This window comes from Arvicanthis niloticus, chromosome 7 (genome assembly GCF_011762505.2).
Source record: "Arvicanthis niloticus isolate mArvNil1 chromosome 7, mArvNil1.pat.X, whole genome shotgun sequence".
Classification (NCBI taxonomy): domain Eukaryota; kingdom Metazoa; phylum Chordata; class Mammalia; order Rodentia; family Muridae; genus Arvicanthis; species Arvicanthis niloticus.
Genome location: NC_047664.1, coordinates 39778259 through 39793556, shown reverse-complemented (window position 1 = coordinate 39793556; position 15298 = coordinate 39778259). Strand labels below are relative to the sequence as shown.

The 15298-nt window shown below is 50.3% G+C and overlaps 2 protein-coding genes across 5 annotated transcripts in view; both read right to left on the bottom strand.

The window, feature by feature from the left end:
- Window positions 1–6411: 6411 nt before the first annotated feature.
- On the bottom strand, window positions 6412–13160 carry Hgfac (HGF activator). Its single transcript, XM_034509139.2, has 14 exons — window positions 12997–13160; window positions 12236–12422; window positions 12036–12132; window positions 11764–11843; window positions 11029–11151; window positions 10756–10887; window positions 10451–10561; window positions 10171–10345; window positions 9854–9939; window positions 9182–9437; window positions 8138–8277; window positions 7755–7895; window positions 7523–7671; window positions 6412–6665 (listed from the first exon to the last, which is right to left on the bottom strand). Exons 1-14 carry the CDS (start codon window positions 13108–13110, stop codon window positions 6483–6485), a joined length of 1974 nt encoding a protein of 657 aa, XP_034365030.1. The 5' UTR covers window positions 13111–13160; the 3' UTR covers window positions 6412–6482.
- Window positions 13161–14786: 1626 nt separating this feature from the next.
- Rgs12 (regulator of G protein signaling 12) overlaps window positions 14787–15298 on the bottom strand; it is a 98309-nt gene continuing 97797 nt past the window's right edge. For 3 of the 4 annotated variants that reach the window (XM_076938343.1, XM_034508829.2, XM_076938346.1), the window contains one exon: window positions 14787–15293. In XM_076938343.1, coding sequence (XP_076794458.1) covers window positions 15140–15293 — 154 coding nt within the window. In that variant the 3' untranslated portion in view covers window positions 14787–15139. The remainder of the gene's footprint in view (window positions 15294–15298) is intronic. The other variant, XR_013111804.1, reaches the window with a different exon arrangement.

Genomic DNA, 15298 nt, shown 5'->3' with positions numbered 1-15298 from the left:
GGGCAAAAGCATCACCCAGAGACGAACAGATTCTAGATGAGGCATGGCAAGATCCTGTTGCCATGTGAAGAAGAGACCACAGTAGGTGAAGCTGCAGAGGGCAGAGCAAGGAGCACCTCAGGTCAGCTGAGGAGGACAGGCATGGGGAAACAGGGTCCCAGCTAGAGACAGTGAATAAGGTGCCATTAGCTGGCTCCACTCAGGCCACAGGGTCAGGTGAGCTTTCCTTGGTATCTGTCTTCCAGTCTGAGTGTACTAGCTTTGGTCACCCATAAGGATGGCTGCCTTCTGCCCTATCCTAACCTGTTTCTCTTACCTGCCATCTTGCTTTACAGCACCTCTATGTGCTTCCTCAACTGGTGATGAATTTTCAAGCCAGAGACTTTGGAGACCCTGGAGACACACCCAGCCCCTCCCACAGCCCACAGGCTTAAGGAGTCTGTCCCCTGCTCCCCCACCACACCATTTTGTCCTTTCCAGAACAAGCTAGCTTCATATCCTGTCTAGACCGAGGTAAGCCTGGCTCCTATGTGCTTAGGACCAGAAGTAGTTAGTTACTACACCCCAGATATGGTCCCTGCTCCTCAGGTTTCCTTCAGAGCTGTCACAGCTGATGGGGAACTTTTGGAAGGCTACCATCTTGAAGCTATCTTCTTTAGCTCTGTTTGGTGCAGGTCCTGTCCTTGTCTGTGCCCTTCCCCCAGCCTTGAGCAGGCCTGAAGGATCTTGTTTACCACAGTAGACCAAACAATAGGACTCAGGGGGTGTTACCCACCTTGGCTTCACTACAGTCTGCTACAGGAGCTGAGAAGAATAGACTGCCTGCTGAGCTTGTTTTGAGACACCTCCTGCTGCAATTAAGGATGGTTTCCCTTCACCCATGAGGGCTGAAGCAAGAAGGGGGTTGGTGGTGGAGGTGGGGTTCCCCTTTTTATTTGAAATCTGAACATTAAACTTTGAGCCTTGATCAGGATACTTGTCTTAGCTGTATCTTTTTTTAACCTTCCATCCCTTATGTAGAGTGAAAAATTATGAAGACCATTTTATGATATATGTAGATTTTTTTCTTTGCCTTTAGACCTGGGCAGAAAAATGCAGGTCCCAGAACGAGGAACTGAAAATAAGATTTCAGGCCCCCCAGGACACTTGCTGGATGAATTACATTCCTCAAGCCTCAGGCAGTAGGCTCACCTATGGGTGGGAGAGGCCCAAGGCAGGAAGACACATTCCTGACCATAAACAAATACAAGCCATCTAGGTGGGGCTGTGACTGGAGAAAGTGAGAAATATTTTATAATGACGGTATAGGGGACAGTGACTTGGTAAGACTACATTTTTGAAAAAAATGATTGTACTGAGTAATTTCCATGGCTATTAACCTTTCAGGGTGGGTTTCTCTAGAATGTTTCGCTATTCTTATGTTATGTATCCTTGGCAACCCCTCATTCCCTCCCCACTCCCCTGGTTTGTGGTTTTGCTCTTTAAAAGACCCCTTACCCATCACTCTTGGCCAAACCTTGCTCTTGAGAGAGAGCTTGTGGTTTGACTGCCGGCCAATTTCCCTAATAAAGCCTCTGCTGATTGCATCCAGGTATGGTTTCTTGTGATCTTTGGGTGGTCGTGATTTCCTGAGACTTGAGGAAGGGTCTCCCGAGTATGGGGGTCTTCACTTCCTTTCATTCCCAGCCCCCCTTTCAGGTGAACCCAGTTGTTTTGTGGCCACAGGTGGCTACAGAATGGCTTAGCAATGAGGAACCTGAAAACAGAGGACCAGCTGAGGAACACTGTCTAGGGTGGAGCTCCACAGAAAATGGACCAAGGAGAGTATCCTGTGCACTTGGTAAACAACAAACAACATTGATACTAGCACTAGTTATGGTTATTTTTTGAAGGCTGTGTTTAAGGGGATAGGGTCTAGGTTGAGTAAGTGTTGACCCAACACGACCTCACCTAGGAGGTGACAACGAATTTTGGGATAGGAGAATTCTAAATTCCTGTAGCCTAAAAGCTGCTTCAGGCAGAGAGGAGCAGGGTTAGAAGGAATTGGAAGACTGTAAAAAGCAGGGCACTGAGGAGTAAATATCAATAGCTGCTGCTACATCTCCTAAAGAAAGAGATGAAGAGTTAGATCTTGAATATGAGAGAGAGAAAGGGCTTCAGAAAAGCAGTTGTCCTCTCTGGGCTGTGTCAGCAAAAAAGAATGAAAAGGCTGTTTCAGAGCTCTCCTAAAAGCAGGAGAAAATTCAAGAGACGTCCTGAGTTTCTCTTTGGTTCCTAGAGGCCATTGTCTGTTGTCTGTCCTTGGCGCACCAATGTCCACGTGTGTCAATTGTTTGTTTTTGTTTCATTGTTTGAGTGATTGGTGGTCTATGTTTTATGGTGTTCTATGTTTAATGTTCAAAAGAAAAGATTGTCAAAATTGCTTGATCCACTCCTTGGTCTACTTTAACTTATGCATAGCAGAGGCTGATAAGTTACCTTACACCTGTAGCTAAGAGACAAGCTGAGCTAGAAAAGTCTTTTCAGATATTGATTGTCAGTATAAGCTGCTTTTAAAAGGAACCAACAGCTTTTTGTATTCTATAAGGAAGCTAAGAGTTGTTTTTCCTAGAAAAATCTCTGTGACAAGGTACCTTTCTCTTGAAATTACAGCTAGAAAAACAAGAAAATTTTGTTTAGTCTAAATATAAAATATGTTGTCACTTCATTTTTGTTTCTGATTGGTTTTAAAAGTATAAATATATTCTACATGTCTTGGTTATAGATTATTGGCCTATAAGTTATTGGGTATGATTAAAATTTAAAACTTTGGTAACAAAAGTTGGCTTAAGACTGGTGGTAACTCAGGGTTAGAGTCATTCAGAAACCAGATGTATAAAGATAAAACAATGTCTCTTTAATGAAATATTAAAGGCTAGACTATCATGCATTTATATATAAGAACTGGCAGCAAAACTTTGAAACATAAAGGTAATCTACTTGGTGTTGATTTTAGAGAAAATGGATTGTTTACATTGTTAAAAATTGGTTTTGTTTCCCAGAATTATAGTTATACTCTAATATTACAAAGGAAACTTAAAAATATAGTTAAATTGCCAACGTTCCATTGGCTGCAGCTGACAGACAGTTCAATCGTGAGCTTGGGATTTTCTGATTCACCCATGTTTATAGAGAAAAAGATACAGCAGGTAGAGTTAAAGTTTTAAAAACAACTGTGGCACAGTATAGGACTACGAAAAAAAAAAAGATAATCTTTGGGCTAGGCCTCAGAAAACAGGCCAATATTAAGAACATTTACATTTGAATTAAGACAATGCAGACTGGGCTCAGCAGAAGCTTGGGTGACAGACATTCCTTTTGTCTTGGTCTTCATGACCAGTCCCTAGAAAGGTGTTTTCCAAAATTTGTTTATTGCCTTGCTTGTTTCGTGTGTGTGTGTGTGGGGGGGGGGGGTCAATTTCAGACCCAAAGACATTCACAACAAACAGTTTATGGGCCTAGAGTTATAGATAATGATTATTCTGGAGAAATTAAAATTATGGCTGCCTCCCTCCATGACATTATAACTGTACCTGCTGGCAAAAGAATTGCTCAACTTGTTTTAGTTCCTTTGCATCTGCTTCCTTCCAAATTTGTTAAGAATGAGAGAGGACAAGATGGCTTTGGTTCCTCTGATGTGTATTAGGTTCAATCTATTACTAGCAAGAGACCTAATCTTAAGCTAATAATTGAAAGGAAAGGTTTTGAAGGATTTATAGATACTGGGACTGATGTAACAATTATTAGAGGACAAGATTGGCCTTCAATCTGATACTCTCACTCAGCTACAAGGAATTGGTTATTCAATTAATCCAAAACAAAGTTCAAACTTAAGATTTATGAAACTAAAGCCGGGCAGTGGTGGCACATGCCTTTAATCCCAGCACTTGGGAGGCAGAGGCAGGCAGATTTCTGAGTTCGAGGCCAGCCTGGTCTACAGAGTGAGCTCCAGGATAGCCAGGACTACACAGAGAAACCCTGTCTCGAAAAACCAAAAAAAAAAAAAAGATTTATGAAACTAATGGAGCAATACAGCCTGACTTGCCTACTCCAACTGCCATTCTAGTAAATGCATATAGAATTATTATAGATCTAAAAGATTGCTTTTATACCATTCCATTACATTCCTGGTAAAGGTGGGAGGTTTGCATTTAGTGAATTTGCTTGTAATTTTTGAGAGCACATGAATCAATATCATTAGAAATGTTTGCTTCAAGGAATGGTTAATTGCCTTACATTATATAAAAAACTTGGTTGTTGCTTTAATACAAGAAGAGTTTGGATCTTTCAGTGTATATTATTCATTGTATAATATTTTATCAGCTGATCTCTCTGAAGGAGTTTTTCTGTAAGCCTTTGCTCTACTATAATGAGCTTTAAAATTTTGGAGTGCTTGTTACTCCAGAAAAGATTCAAATATTCAATATTCAAAATTTTCATTATTTGAGACCTCAGTTATATCATGTTGCTTTTAACCTTTGAACCTTGTATTTTAAGCAGATTGATTGCCCTTACACAGGATCGCTCTCAGCAAGCTCAGCTATTCATCATGGCAGTTATCCATCATTATGAAGAATTGCATTGAGTGCATGCCCACAGGTCCTTTGGTCTGAATGTGGCTTTGGTCTATATGGGAAAGAGTGTGTCAATGATGGCCGGTTAGTCAAAGACGGGTAAGAGTATTCTTGACCTCCTTTAAACCTAAGGCAGAGACATACATGTATGTTTTCCTTGAAGATGGGTAATATAGAAGCAATATAAACACCGACCTAAGCCAGGCACAGTCGCCCGGCCACTTAATACACTATACAAGATGAAATCTTGTGCCCTGTCCAGCTGCTGGCACTGCCATCTTTTAAACTAAAGGGGGGAATTGTGCCCTTCCCCCAGCCTTGAGCAGGCCTGAAGGATCTTGTTTACCACAGTAGACCAAACAATAGGACCCAGAGGGTGCTACCCACTTTGGCTACACTACAGTCTGCTACAGGAGCTGAGAAGAATAGACTGCCTGCTGAGCTTGCCTTGAGACACCTCTGGCTGCAATTAAAGATGGTTTTCCTTTACCCATGAGGGCTGAAGCAAGAAGGGGGTCAGTGGTGGAGGTGGGGTTTCCCCTTTTTATTTAAAAGCTGAACATTAAACTTTGAGCCTTGATCAGGATACTTTTCTTGGCTGTATCTTTTCTCACCCTTCCATCCCTTCCTTTCATTCCCAGCCCTACTTTCAGGTGAACCCAGTTGTTTTGTGGCTGCAGTCAGCTACACTTGTCCATAGCCTGAGGAACTGGACTTGACTTCAATTTCTCACCCTAGTAGCTTAGGGTGCCTGGACCCTGGGCACATATCTGTCTGGGGTAGGGCCTAGAGGAGTCTGACTCTGACATCCCACCTGGCCACCTGGAGCCATTTTGTGAAGTGGGAGGCTCCTAACCACACCCAGGAGCTACACTGGCTTCAGGTCCCACCCCTGAAGCCACACCATCTATACTGAAGGCCCAGGTCCGAGCTTAGACACAAAGAGCTGCCCAACTATCTGTCAGATGATCCTGGGCCAGAAGGCGGAAGAACAGATGCTCCAACGTTATGTAGTAGAGGGAGTGTCCAGGTGTTCAGAGGTCTCTATAAATTGGCTAAGTTTTAGAAGCTATGCTTTGTGCTTCCCACAATTATAGTTAACTCAGTCATTCTGGATTTCTGACGGGGTTGAAAACTTATAGCCTCATAGCCAATTCTGGCTATTTACCTTGAGAGAAAAGATATGAGTGGATGGTCATCAGCTGACATTCATCCTAAAGCCAAGGAAAAAGCCAGGTTCAGAACTAAGTGTTTTAGTTAGGAGAGACGACAGAGGTTCTGGTTAGTCAACAAAATGTTGGACTGGGTATGAGGACTATCTTGTACCTCACAGGTACAAATTGGCATAATTAAGCTCTAATTGTATTTTGAGAGAAAAGTTTCATTTTAACAGGAAGGGTGATATGTAGGAGGAGCTAAGGTGGGAGGAGTACTGAGAGGAAGAGAAGGAGTAAGAAGAGGAGGAGAAGGAGAGGAGAAGCTAGGTGATGAAAGAGAGAAAGAGGGGGGAGACAGGGAGGCAGATGTTCATGTATCTCCACCAGTCAAAGATAGTTGATATATCTAGGTTGGGTAGTGGGTTACACCTCTGATTGAGCAATACCAAACTTATAAAGCCTATGATTAACATTAAAAAAAATATATATGTGCAAAAAGAAAAAGGGGGCATGGGATAGGGGTTTTCTAAGGGGGGGGGGAATGGGGAAAGGGGATGGCATCTGAAGTGTAAATAAAATATCTAATAAAAAAAAAAAAAAAAGAGCTGCCCAACTAGAGGCACTGCCACGGTGAAGCCAGGTCCTTGGAAACACTTTTATTGAAAAGTGTAGAAAGGAAATTATGGGCATTCCCTCCTTGGCGACTGGGGGTTCAGGAGGCAGCTGCAGGTCGCTTGGGTGGTCGAATGCGGTCGTTGATCCAGTCCACATAGTTGGACACACGGGTGTAGACTCCTGGCTTGTTGAGCCGCCCACAACCATCACCCCAGCTGATGATGCCATACAGGTAAGCCACACCATTCTTCTCACAGACCAAGGGCCCACCTGAGTCCCCCTGGAACAGAGACTAGGCTCAGCTGCCTGTGCACCAACAATCAGGGTCCCAACTCAGGAGCACCTAAGCTTCCAACCCTTCACATGTCCTGAAGTAGTAAGCTAGCAAGAGTCTCTGGTGCTCCCTGAAAACACAAGATTTTCAAGGCTGACTGCCTGGGGGCAGGTGACAGGCATCTCTGAGAAGTGTGGCCTCTCTTCCTAACCCCCACAACCACAGGTCTGGTCTACTCCATGAGGAGTACATGGGCATGCTGAGTCCTGGCACGCTAGGCACCACCTGAAGCGCCTCCTCGTGCCTGGCATACTTTCTCTACATCTCTTGAACAAGTGCCCTCTTCCCCCAGGAAGTCCTGATTGTCCCAGAATCAAGTCCTGCCCACTTTACCCCGTCTCACCTGTACCACCTCAGAAAAGGGGTCTGTCCTCGCTAAGACTGTTTCCTTGCCTGTTTAAAGGGCATAAAACAGCCCCTCCATGTTGAAGCAGGTTGACACGTAACCATGACCAAGGCCTGGCCTATAAAGCCCCTGACAAGCATTCACTATCGATGGATTGCTGAGGAGTCTGGACAGAGAACTGTAGCCTCTGAGGTCTGATGTCATGTGGACGGCCCTAACTGTTGCCTGACAGTGGGGCTTCATCTGGACTCTGTGATGCTCGGCTGTCTTTGACTCTCCCATCTATTTAGACAATTCTCTTCCTACTGCAAGGATGCCCTCCAGGAAGTGCCGAGTGCTCCACAGCGGGTGGACTTTCTGCCTTAGACTCCCTGCTAGCCCTGGACTCCTTAGAGGCCAGAAAATTCCAGTAATACCCCACCTGTGTCATCCCAGTGGGGACCTGGCAGCAGCCTACCTGGCAGGCATCAGACTTGCAGTCGAAGTAGCCAGCACAGAGCATGTTGGGGCTGATGTCGGCACCATACACCTCAGGGCTGCTACACTTGTGGTCAGCCACAAGGGGGACCAGTGCCTCCCGTAGGGAGCTGGAATAGCTGCTCACATCTGTGGAGTACTGCACTTTCAGGACAGGCAGGTTTGTCACCTGCACCCTCCCCCGCCCACTAGTTGGGACTGCCACCACTCACTCTCTTCCATGTGACCCCAGCCTGCAATCTGACACTTGTGTCCAGTAGGGAAGGAGCTGCCTGCCTCAGGCAGGCAGATGGGCTGAACAAACTGGGAACGGACAGCACAGCGCTCCCCTTTCTTCTTCAGCCGGATCAAGACTGGGCGGGAGAGAGGCTAAGGGTCAGCCTGGGCAGTGAAGCCCACACAGACAGAAATCCATAGCAGGCAGTCCCATGAAATGGGTAGAGGGAAGGTGACTTAGAGACCAAAAGGAAGAGCAACAAGACTCCTCTAGCTCTGACCTCCCTTCCCCCTCGTGTCTGCCCAGCTTCTACCATTGTCTTGGCTCTGGCTTGGGGTACACAACACCCCTCCTACCTTGCCGAGGCCCTGAGCTTACCAAGGTCATGGTCGCTGGGGTTGAACACCGAGTACAGGGTGTAGGGCACATACTTCTCAATGCCAAATGTCTGCGTCACATCCGTTGTGCGGTTGAAGAAGTGCTGACCCAGGACCACTGTGATGCTGTCCCTGGGTGGACTTAAACCCATGTGACAGCAGAATCAAGACAAGGGTGCTGGAGCGACCCTGGCCCAGGAGACCTAGCTTCATGGGTTTCATTCATAAGCCAGTGGAGCCTTCAGGTGAGGTCTGTTCTGAGGATGTGCCCCAGGGGTGGAGATTTGATGTGCCTGTAGGCCCTGTCCCAGCCTGTCCTATCCTGTAGGGTCCTCAGGTGCAATTCCTTTACCCACCAGACATGGGGCTAAGAGGGATTGCTGGGGGTTTTCTATTCAGTCTAGGCAGTCTTGGTGTCTCAGGCTGCAGCCTTGCTGGGTGGAGACAGGAGTGGACCTCAGGCCCTCACTCCTAGGGGCCCATTCAGTGAGCTGGGCCTCAGTTTCACTGGCTGTGCAGTAACTCTAGAGGTTCTACTACATGTTGCAACTGAGCCCCCTGATTCCTCACCCAGGTAAGTGGCCCTTAAACACCTAGGCACAGGGCGATACACAGGGCATGTCTCCAACTCTGGCACCTTATCTCCAGCCCACGCTCAGCTCTGGGAGAGGCAGGGTCTATGCAGATGACAGGAGTGTGCCCTCTCACCCCTTGCACATGGATATAAGGTAGTTGCAGGAGATGCCCTGCTCTGATGCTCCATGACTATCTCAGTGCCCAGCACAAGCATTAGGTCACAGTGGGACCAAAAGGTGTGTTAGGGGAACAGGAAAAATGGTCAACAGACAGAAGAATCGAAGTGGGCTGATGCTGGAGAGGACTGTGTGTTACAGCCAGGGGCCCATGGGATAGAACAAGGGTAGGGACATGACAAGTGGCTCCTGAGGAGGGATGGATGCAGGCAGGATGGAAGTGTGAGCATGTGGGAAGGGATGGAGGGCTGGCTGGGTGGTGATTGCCCTGGGGATTCGGCCAGTGTGCTCACCTGTTGGAGAAGCAGTGGGCTGCAGACACTACCCAGCAGGTGTGGACAAGGCTCCCAGCACAGAAGCTATTCCCAATGTAGATGGCGGCCAGCCAAGGGTGTGAGCCAGGCAAAGATGATGAGCCACCAATGATGCGTGGCCTCAAGAATGTCCTCTTCTTGTGCCTCTTGCCACAGGTTGGACGTGCAGCCGGGGTTGACTCAGGCAGGGTCGCTAGGACCTCCAGGGTTAGGGAATGGACTCTGGCCAGGGATTCTGGGAGTGGAGGCCATCAGTTCATACCCCTGGATTTCCCTGGAGACAGGGAAGAGCCAGAGGGGTGCTACCTGGTCCCATAGCCCACTTCCTCAGGCCTGAGGGTCTGAGCAGTTACCCTGGGAGCCTCTGTCCCCTACTCTAGAGGTAGAGACAGTATAATGCAGACTGCAGGCCTTGGCAAGGCCAGATCACCTGGTTTAGAGTAAACCCTGTCTCTCCTACAATCTGAGACTCCACTTCACATTCAAAATGGCTAGATATTCCCATCATGAGAGCCTTGGGGCACAGCCCTCAGAGCTGACCACCCCAGAGTTTAACTACAGGGCACCACGAGTTCCCCTCCACTGACATATCTGAGGATCCTCAGGGGGCACCACCCCTCCTCTGCCCCCAACCTATCAGGGTGCCCGCACCACAGGCTGCCAGGCGGCAATACTCCCACGACAGTGCGCTGTCCTTCACCACATAGCACCAAGGCCTCTCGTCCTTGTCTGGATTCCTGGAGGCAGACAGGGGAGGCACACCATCACTCTCCCCAGAGGGCCATCCTAACACCCAGAAGGGTGGATATCCGCACCAACACCTGAGCTATGTGCTTTCTCTGCAGACAGTGGTGGGCACGCTTGCACCCATCCCATCTTGGCAGTTTAGCCCCTGCTGAGTCTGGGAAGACACCCTGTCCAATCCTTTGCCTATGCAGAAAGAAATATAGTAGTCATTAGATGCTGACCGGCAGTAAGCATGAGGGCCCAGGCCGAGCAGGGCGGCAGCACCCACTGAGTCCACATGTAGCTCCTGGTAGAGCAGGTCAGAATTCCAGGCCAGGCAGCTCAGGCCTGAGGCAGCAGTGCTGGCCACGCCACGGTACTCTGTACCATTTCCCAGGAAACAGCGCTCGGTGGGAACTGTAGGCACAGTGGTTACCATGTAACCATGTGGCCAGGCCACAGCAAGGTCCCTTGACACCATTACCCAGGGTTGCCCCATAAACTGGAAAGAAAGTGGCTCACCAATGTTGCAGAACCGGCCAGCATAGCCCAACGGGCAGGCGCAGACACTGGTCCCTGTGCCCACAATCAGGTGGCAGGTGCCTCCATTCAGACATGGGCTGCTCAGACAAGCTAGGGGAGATCCCAGAAGCTAAATCTGGTCTCCAGGGACTCATGGAGGGGACAGAGCTATCTTTCCCCGTGCTGCTGTTGTTGGGTAACCTTATGCTTGAGTGAGGGAGGAGCACTTGCCTAAATGACGTGGCTCACTACCCCCATGCACCATGGAAGCTAGACCTCCCTGAAGTTGCCCATGACATACATACCTGTGTGGTGGGTGTCTTCACACCGGGCCTGGCCCTCGATGCAGCTGCACTGCTCCACACGTCCCTCGCTCACACGGGCCCAGTGGTTGCCCACCTCAAAATACTCGTAGCGTGTTTCATCAAAGCATTTCTCTGCGAGTCACACAGTGCTGCCACAGCATCCAGGGAGGTCCCCTCCCCCAGGCAGGCACCACCCACCCCAGGCTGGACTCAGCAGCTGCTCTCCCAGCCTCCCAGAGTGGCTCTACTCCTGAGTCCCCGAGGTCCTCTCACCTATGCCACAGTCCTTGCCTGTGAAGGCCAGCAAGCAAGCGCAGTGGTAGGATACATGGTCGTGGGTACTAGAACATGTGCCCCCATTGAGGCAGGGGCCAGAGGCACAAGGATCTAGGACAGCTGGGTACACACAGAAGGGGATATGATAGCTAGTGGCAAGAGTCTTTGGAATCCCTCCATAACCCCTTGGTTTGAATGCTCACACTACCCTCTCTGGGTTGCTGAGTGAGCAAGTTCCCACCTCCCAATGACCCCCACCCAGGATCGGAGAAGGTATCCCATGGCTCTGCACCCCACACCCTGTACATCTACACAAGCTCTGTCAGGCAACAGGCTTCCCTCTCAGGTACCCGGGGACAGCACACCCACAGGTTTCCTGGCTTGCTTCTTTTGGATTTAGGGCCTGTTCAAGGGACCATATATGGCTACATGAATAGATCCTACCACAAGAGGGCGCTCTGATATCACCAATGACCACCAAAGCCATCCAAGGTCTAGGGAGGCTAGGTCCTGTCTGGGTGAAGCACCCTATGCTGCCCTCTGGGCTGACAGCAATTTTGTCCCTAGATATTGCTGAGTTCAGGAGGATCAAACTCACAGACCACCCCAACTTCATGCAGACTCCTCTGCCCAGGTCACTAGTATCCTTACCCTGCACATGGACCCCTATTCTTCCAACCCAAGCACCCTGTCAAAGCCATTCCTGGGAGCTCAGGCTCTGCACATACCCACCTGGACCTTCCACAGGCAGGGTGGCCTCTGCACAGTAGCCCCAGGCCCGGTCCCGGTCATAGTTGTGTGTTGTAGCGCACCTGGAGGGGCAAGTCAGAGGATAAAATTGAGTCCCTGCCCAGAGCCCCACCCATCTCTGCCTGGGCACCCTGGAGCACCTGTTTACTAGATGCACCTGCTGGGTACTGAGACCTACTAACTCCAGGGCTTATCAGAGTCCACAGTGGGAACCTGTGTGGGTACCTCAGTCCCTACCTGACTCTGGGACTCACCACTTCCTGTAGGCACTTCCCTCGGAGGTACAGGAATGCAGCATGCGGCCACCATAGCGGAAGGGGAACCTGCATGGCTGCCCAGACTCGGTGAGTACTGTGGAGGGGTGAAAGTGTCAGAATCTGGTGTCCCACTGGGTACTCCATCACCCAGGCCCCGTATCTCATTAGTTGTCTTCCTGTTGCAGTGTCTGACCTACCTTGGCCCCCAGGGGGGCTGCTGACGGAGGGAGGAAGGTACCTCTCACTCTGGGGTCCCTCAGTCTCTGCCTCTGCCTCTGCCTCTGTAGCAGTTTCTGTTGAGGTGTTGAAGTTCCCAGAGGTCACAGGGATCATAGGGGTCATGGAGGTGGCTGTGACATTAGGTCCTGGGGGCTCTGTGTGGTTCTAGGAGCCCAAAGGACCACAATGGTGTCAGCATGAGATAGTCTTCACACTTGGACTTCACTAGTCAGATATACCACAGACCTGAACCTCCTTAGGGCAGGTCCAAGAGACAATGGATGTCTCCGAGATCTCCTTGGGCCTTTCCTTCCAAATCTGAGTGATTCAATGTGCTAGCTAAGAGTCACAGTTGCCCCCCCACCCCCAAAGTCACCTTGGTCTTGACATTCAACCCTGGGGTCAGTTCTAGGGTGGACAGGAACAGCTGAAGCACTCAGAGGTCTCCTACACTCCATCTCAAACATTAGAATGCAACGGAAGCCCCAGGGTCCCCACACTCATGGGGCCTGGGCTACATGAGGGCCATAAGAGGGTCCCAACAAGTTCAGGCCCAAGCACTACAGACCAGCCTAGCCCAGCACCCCATCTCTCTGTGTGAATGACAACTTTTACTCTACTAGGCCATCACACTGGGCCCCCAGCTCACTCCTCACCCTTTCTCTGGGGCCCTCTCTCAGGAACCCTGAGTGTACACAGCAGACCCTTGACCACATGCGAGGGAGGGGGCAGTGCTCACCCTGCCAGCCTGGGGCTGGGCCTCCCGAGGCACCACCAGCAGCAACAGGAGCAGCAGGAAGGGCCATGGCCTGCGTAAGGAACAGAGGCTAGGGAGCCAGGCCCGTTGCCCCATGGCTCCTCCTGAGCTGGCGTGAGGTGTAGCAGGAGCAGAGAAGCCAGGGAATGTGGCCAGGGCAGGTGGGGTCAAGGCTACATGATAATGATTAACCCTGCCTCCCATGGTACATCCTGTCAGGATCCTTCATGGTCTGGCTCCACCCTGCTGTCCCAGCTCTGCCTGCTCTGCTGGGGCAGCCGTTGTTCTCTGGCAAAGCCTATACTGCTCCTGGGCCCAACACCACCCTCAAGTCTCAGCTCCTTCCAGGAAGTCTTCTAGTGTGACTTGGGCAGGTCATAGCCAGGTCTCCCAGGCACTTGGTTACCTGGCCATACTGCTGGCCACTCCTGTACGTGAGCTGTTTACAAGACCTGCTGCATGCAGGGACCTGGAGGTTCCAGTTCTTTCCAGCCAGCTACTGACTCAATGGTTAGAACAGTAACACTTTTTGCTGGTTTGTCTACTTGTCCTAAAAGGATCCCTAGAATTGTATCCTTACCAGATAGCCTGGGTATCTCCCCCCAGTAAGCTTTCCCAGTCTGGTTACCTGTGGGCATAGCCTGCATGCCGTGAGTTGGGCTGGGTATACAGAGAGAGAGCATCCTTGTGGCTCCAGCCAGGTGCCAGGGGCCCTAGGCAAACTGGAGTGGCCATCTTGTACCCATGGCTCTAGCAGTCTTGGGAATCTCCTCTTCAATTCCTGAGTAGACACTAAGCAGCACCCAAGCTTGCCAAAGTAGGTGCTAGAAGCATGGTGGGGGATGATAGGAACTGAGGGCGTGGTGGTTCTGGGCAGAGGTGTTGGGACACTGTGGTGCCTGAGCATAGTGGTGCTGGCACACAGTGGGTACCAGGCAGATGCTGAGTGCTAGGACGCTGTGGGTGTTGGGAAATGCTGCTGCTGGGATGTGCCTGATGAGGTGCCTCAGAGAGGATACTGAGAACGCTTCCAGCCAGTCCAACTCCAGTTCCAGGGAGAGATATGTGATTAGCCGCTCGGCTATTGTTGGGGCCTCTACTGAGGCATCCTGGGCTCATGACAATGTGTCTTGCAGGCTCAGCCCAGCACCACCCTTAGCCCCTTCCCCTTCTGCTTCTCACTGATGTCCTGCCACATCAGGACTTCCCATTCTATAGCAAGATCCACTCCAGTCTCAGCTGTGGACACACTTGGCTTGTGCCTATCTGTAGACCTTATCTACAGTCAGGTTTTAGGTCAGATGCCCCCTCTCTAGAAACCCCTGGGTCACCTGAATGAGACTAGGGAGGGGAGCAGGGCCAGTGGCAGGAAGGCTCCACTGTGCACAGAGGGAACGGTGGGTAGGAATGAGACCACAGCGACCCCACCATAACTCTCAACCAAACTCTGCCCTCACCGATGGCCAACCTCAGACAAGACAGAAGAACACAGATGTCCAAGAACCCCAGATCATCTGCAAGGGACAATGTGAGTGGACAATATGGGGGGGGGTGGCTGGCCTCAGTATCCCAGAGATGGTCATGGAAGTCCATACATCTGAGGATATGATTCTGACCTTTAGCTCCCAAGCACCAAGTGATCTTCTTGCAGCCACCCTTGACGTCATGCCCAGGTACCATTTCCTCCCTGGAAGTCTTTCTTCCTAGGGCTATCTCCAGGGTTGAGGCTCCAAGAGGGTAGCATGCAACATCAGCACTCAGCACAATACATGGCAGGTCTTCAGAAGCATTTTATTGGGCAAAGTCTGAATACCAAGGTGGGCTGCTGTGGAGGTGTCTAAATCCAGCCCGTGATGAGCTTGTCCCCTCAATTCCTAGTTTGGCTCCTAAGGGTATTGTGGCCGAGGTGGCTCTTTGGCTCTTCCCAGGCCACTGTGGGCTCACTGCTGAGAAACAGGGCCCTGCTGTCTGAGAGTCACGAGCTCCTCAAGCATCCGTATGAACACGGAAGACAGCACACGGAGCAGTAGGAATTGCAGCGTCAGGATAGCTTCAAACAAAGGTGGCATGGTGTGTGCTGCCCTTGGGCTTAGTGGGCTCACCTGGGATGGTGCTCAGGCCAGGATCATTTGGTAAAAAGGGTCCATTGGCTTTCGCCCTCCTGGGACCCAGCTGCACCCCCAGGCTGCTGCCTCCCCACCCAGGAGACACACCCGCATCGAGGTCCACGTCGATGATTCTGTTGACTGGGAGGCCTCCACTGCCTCGGGCCCTGACCCCTGTC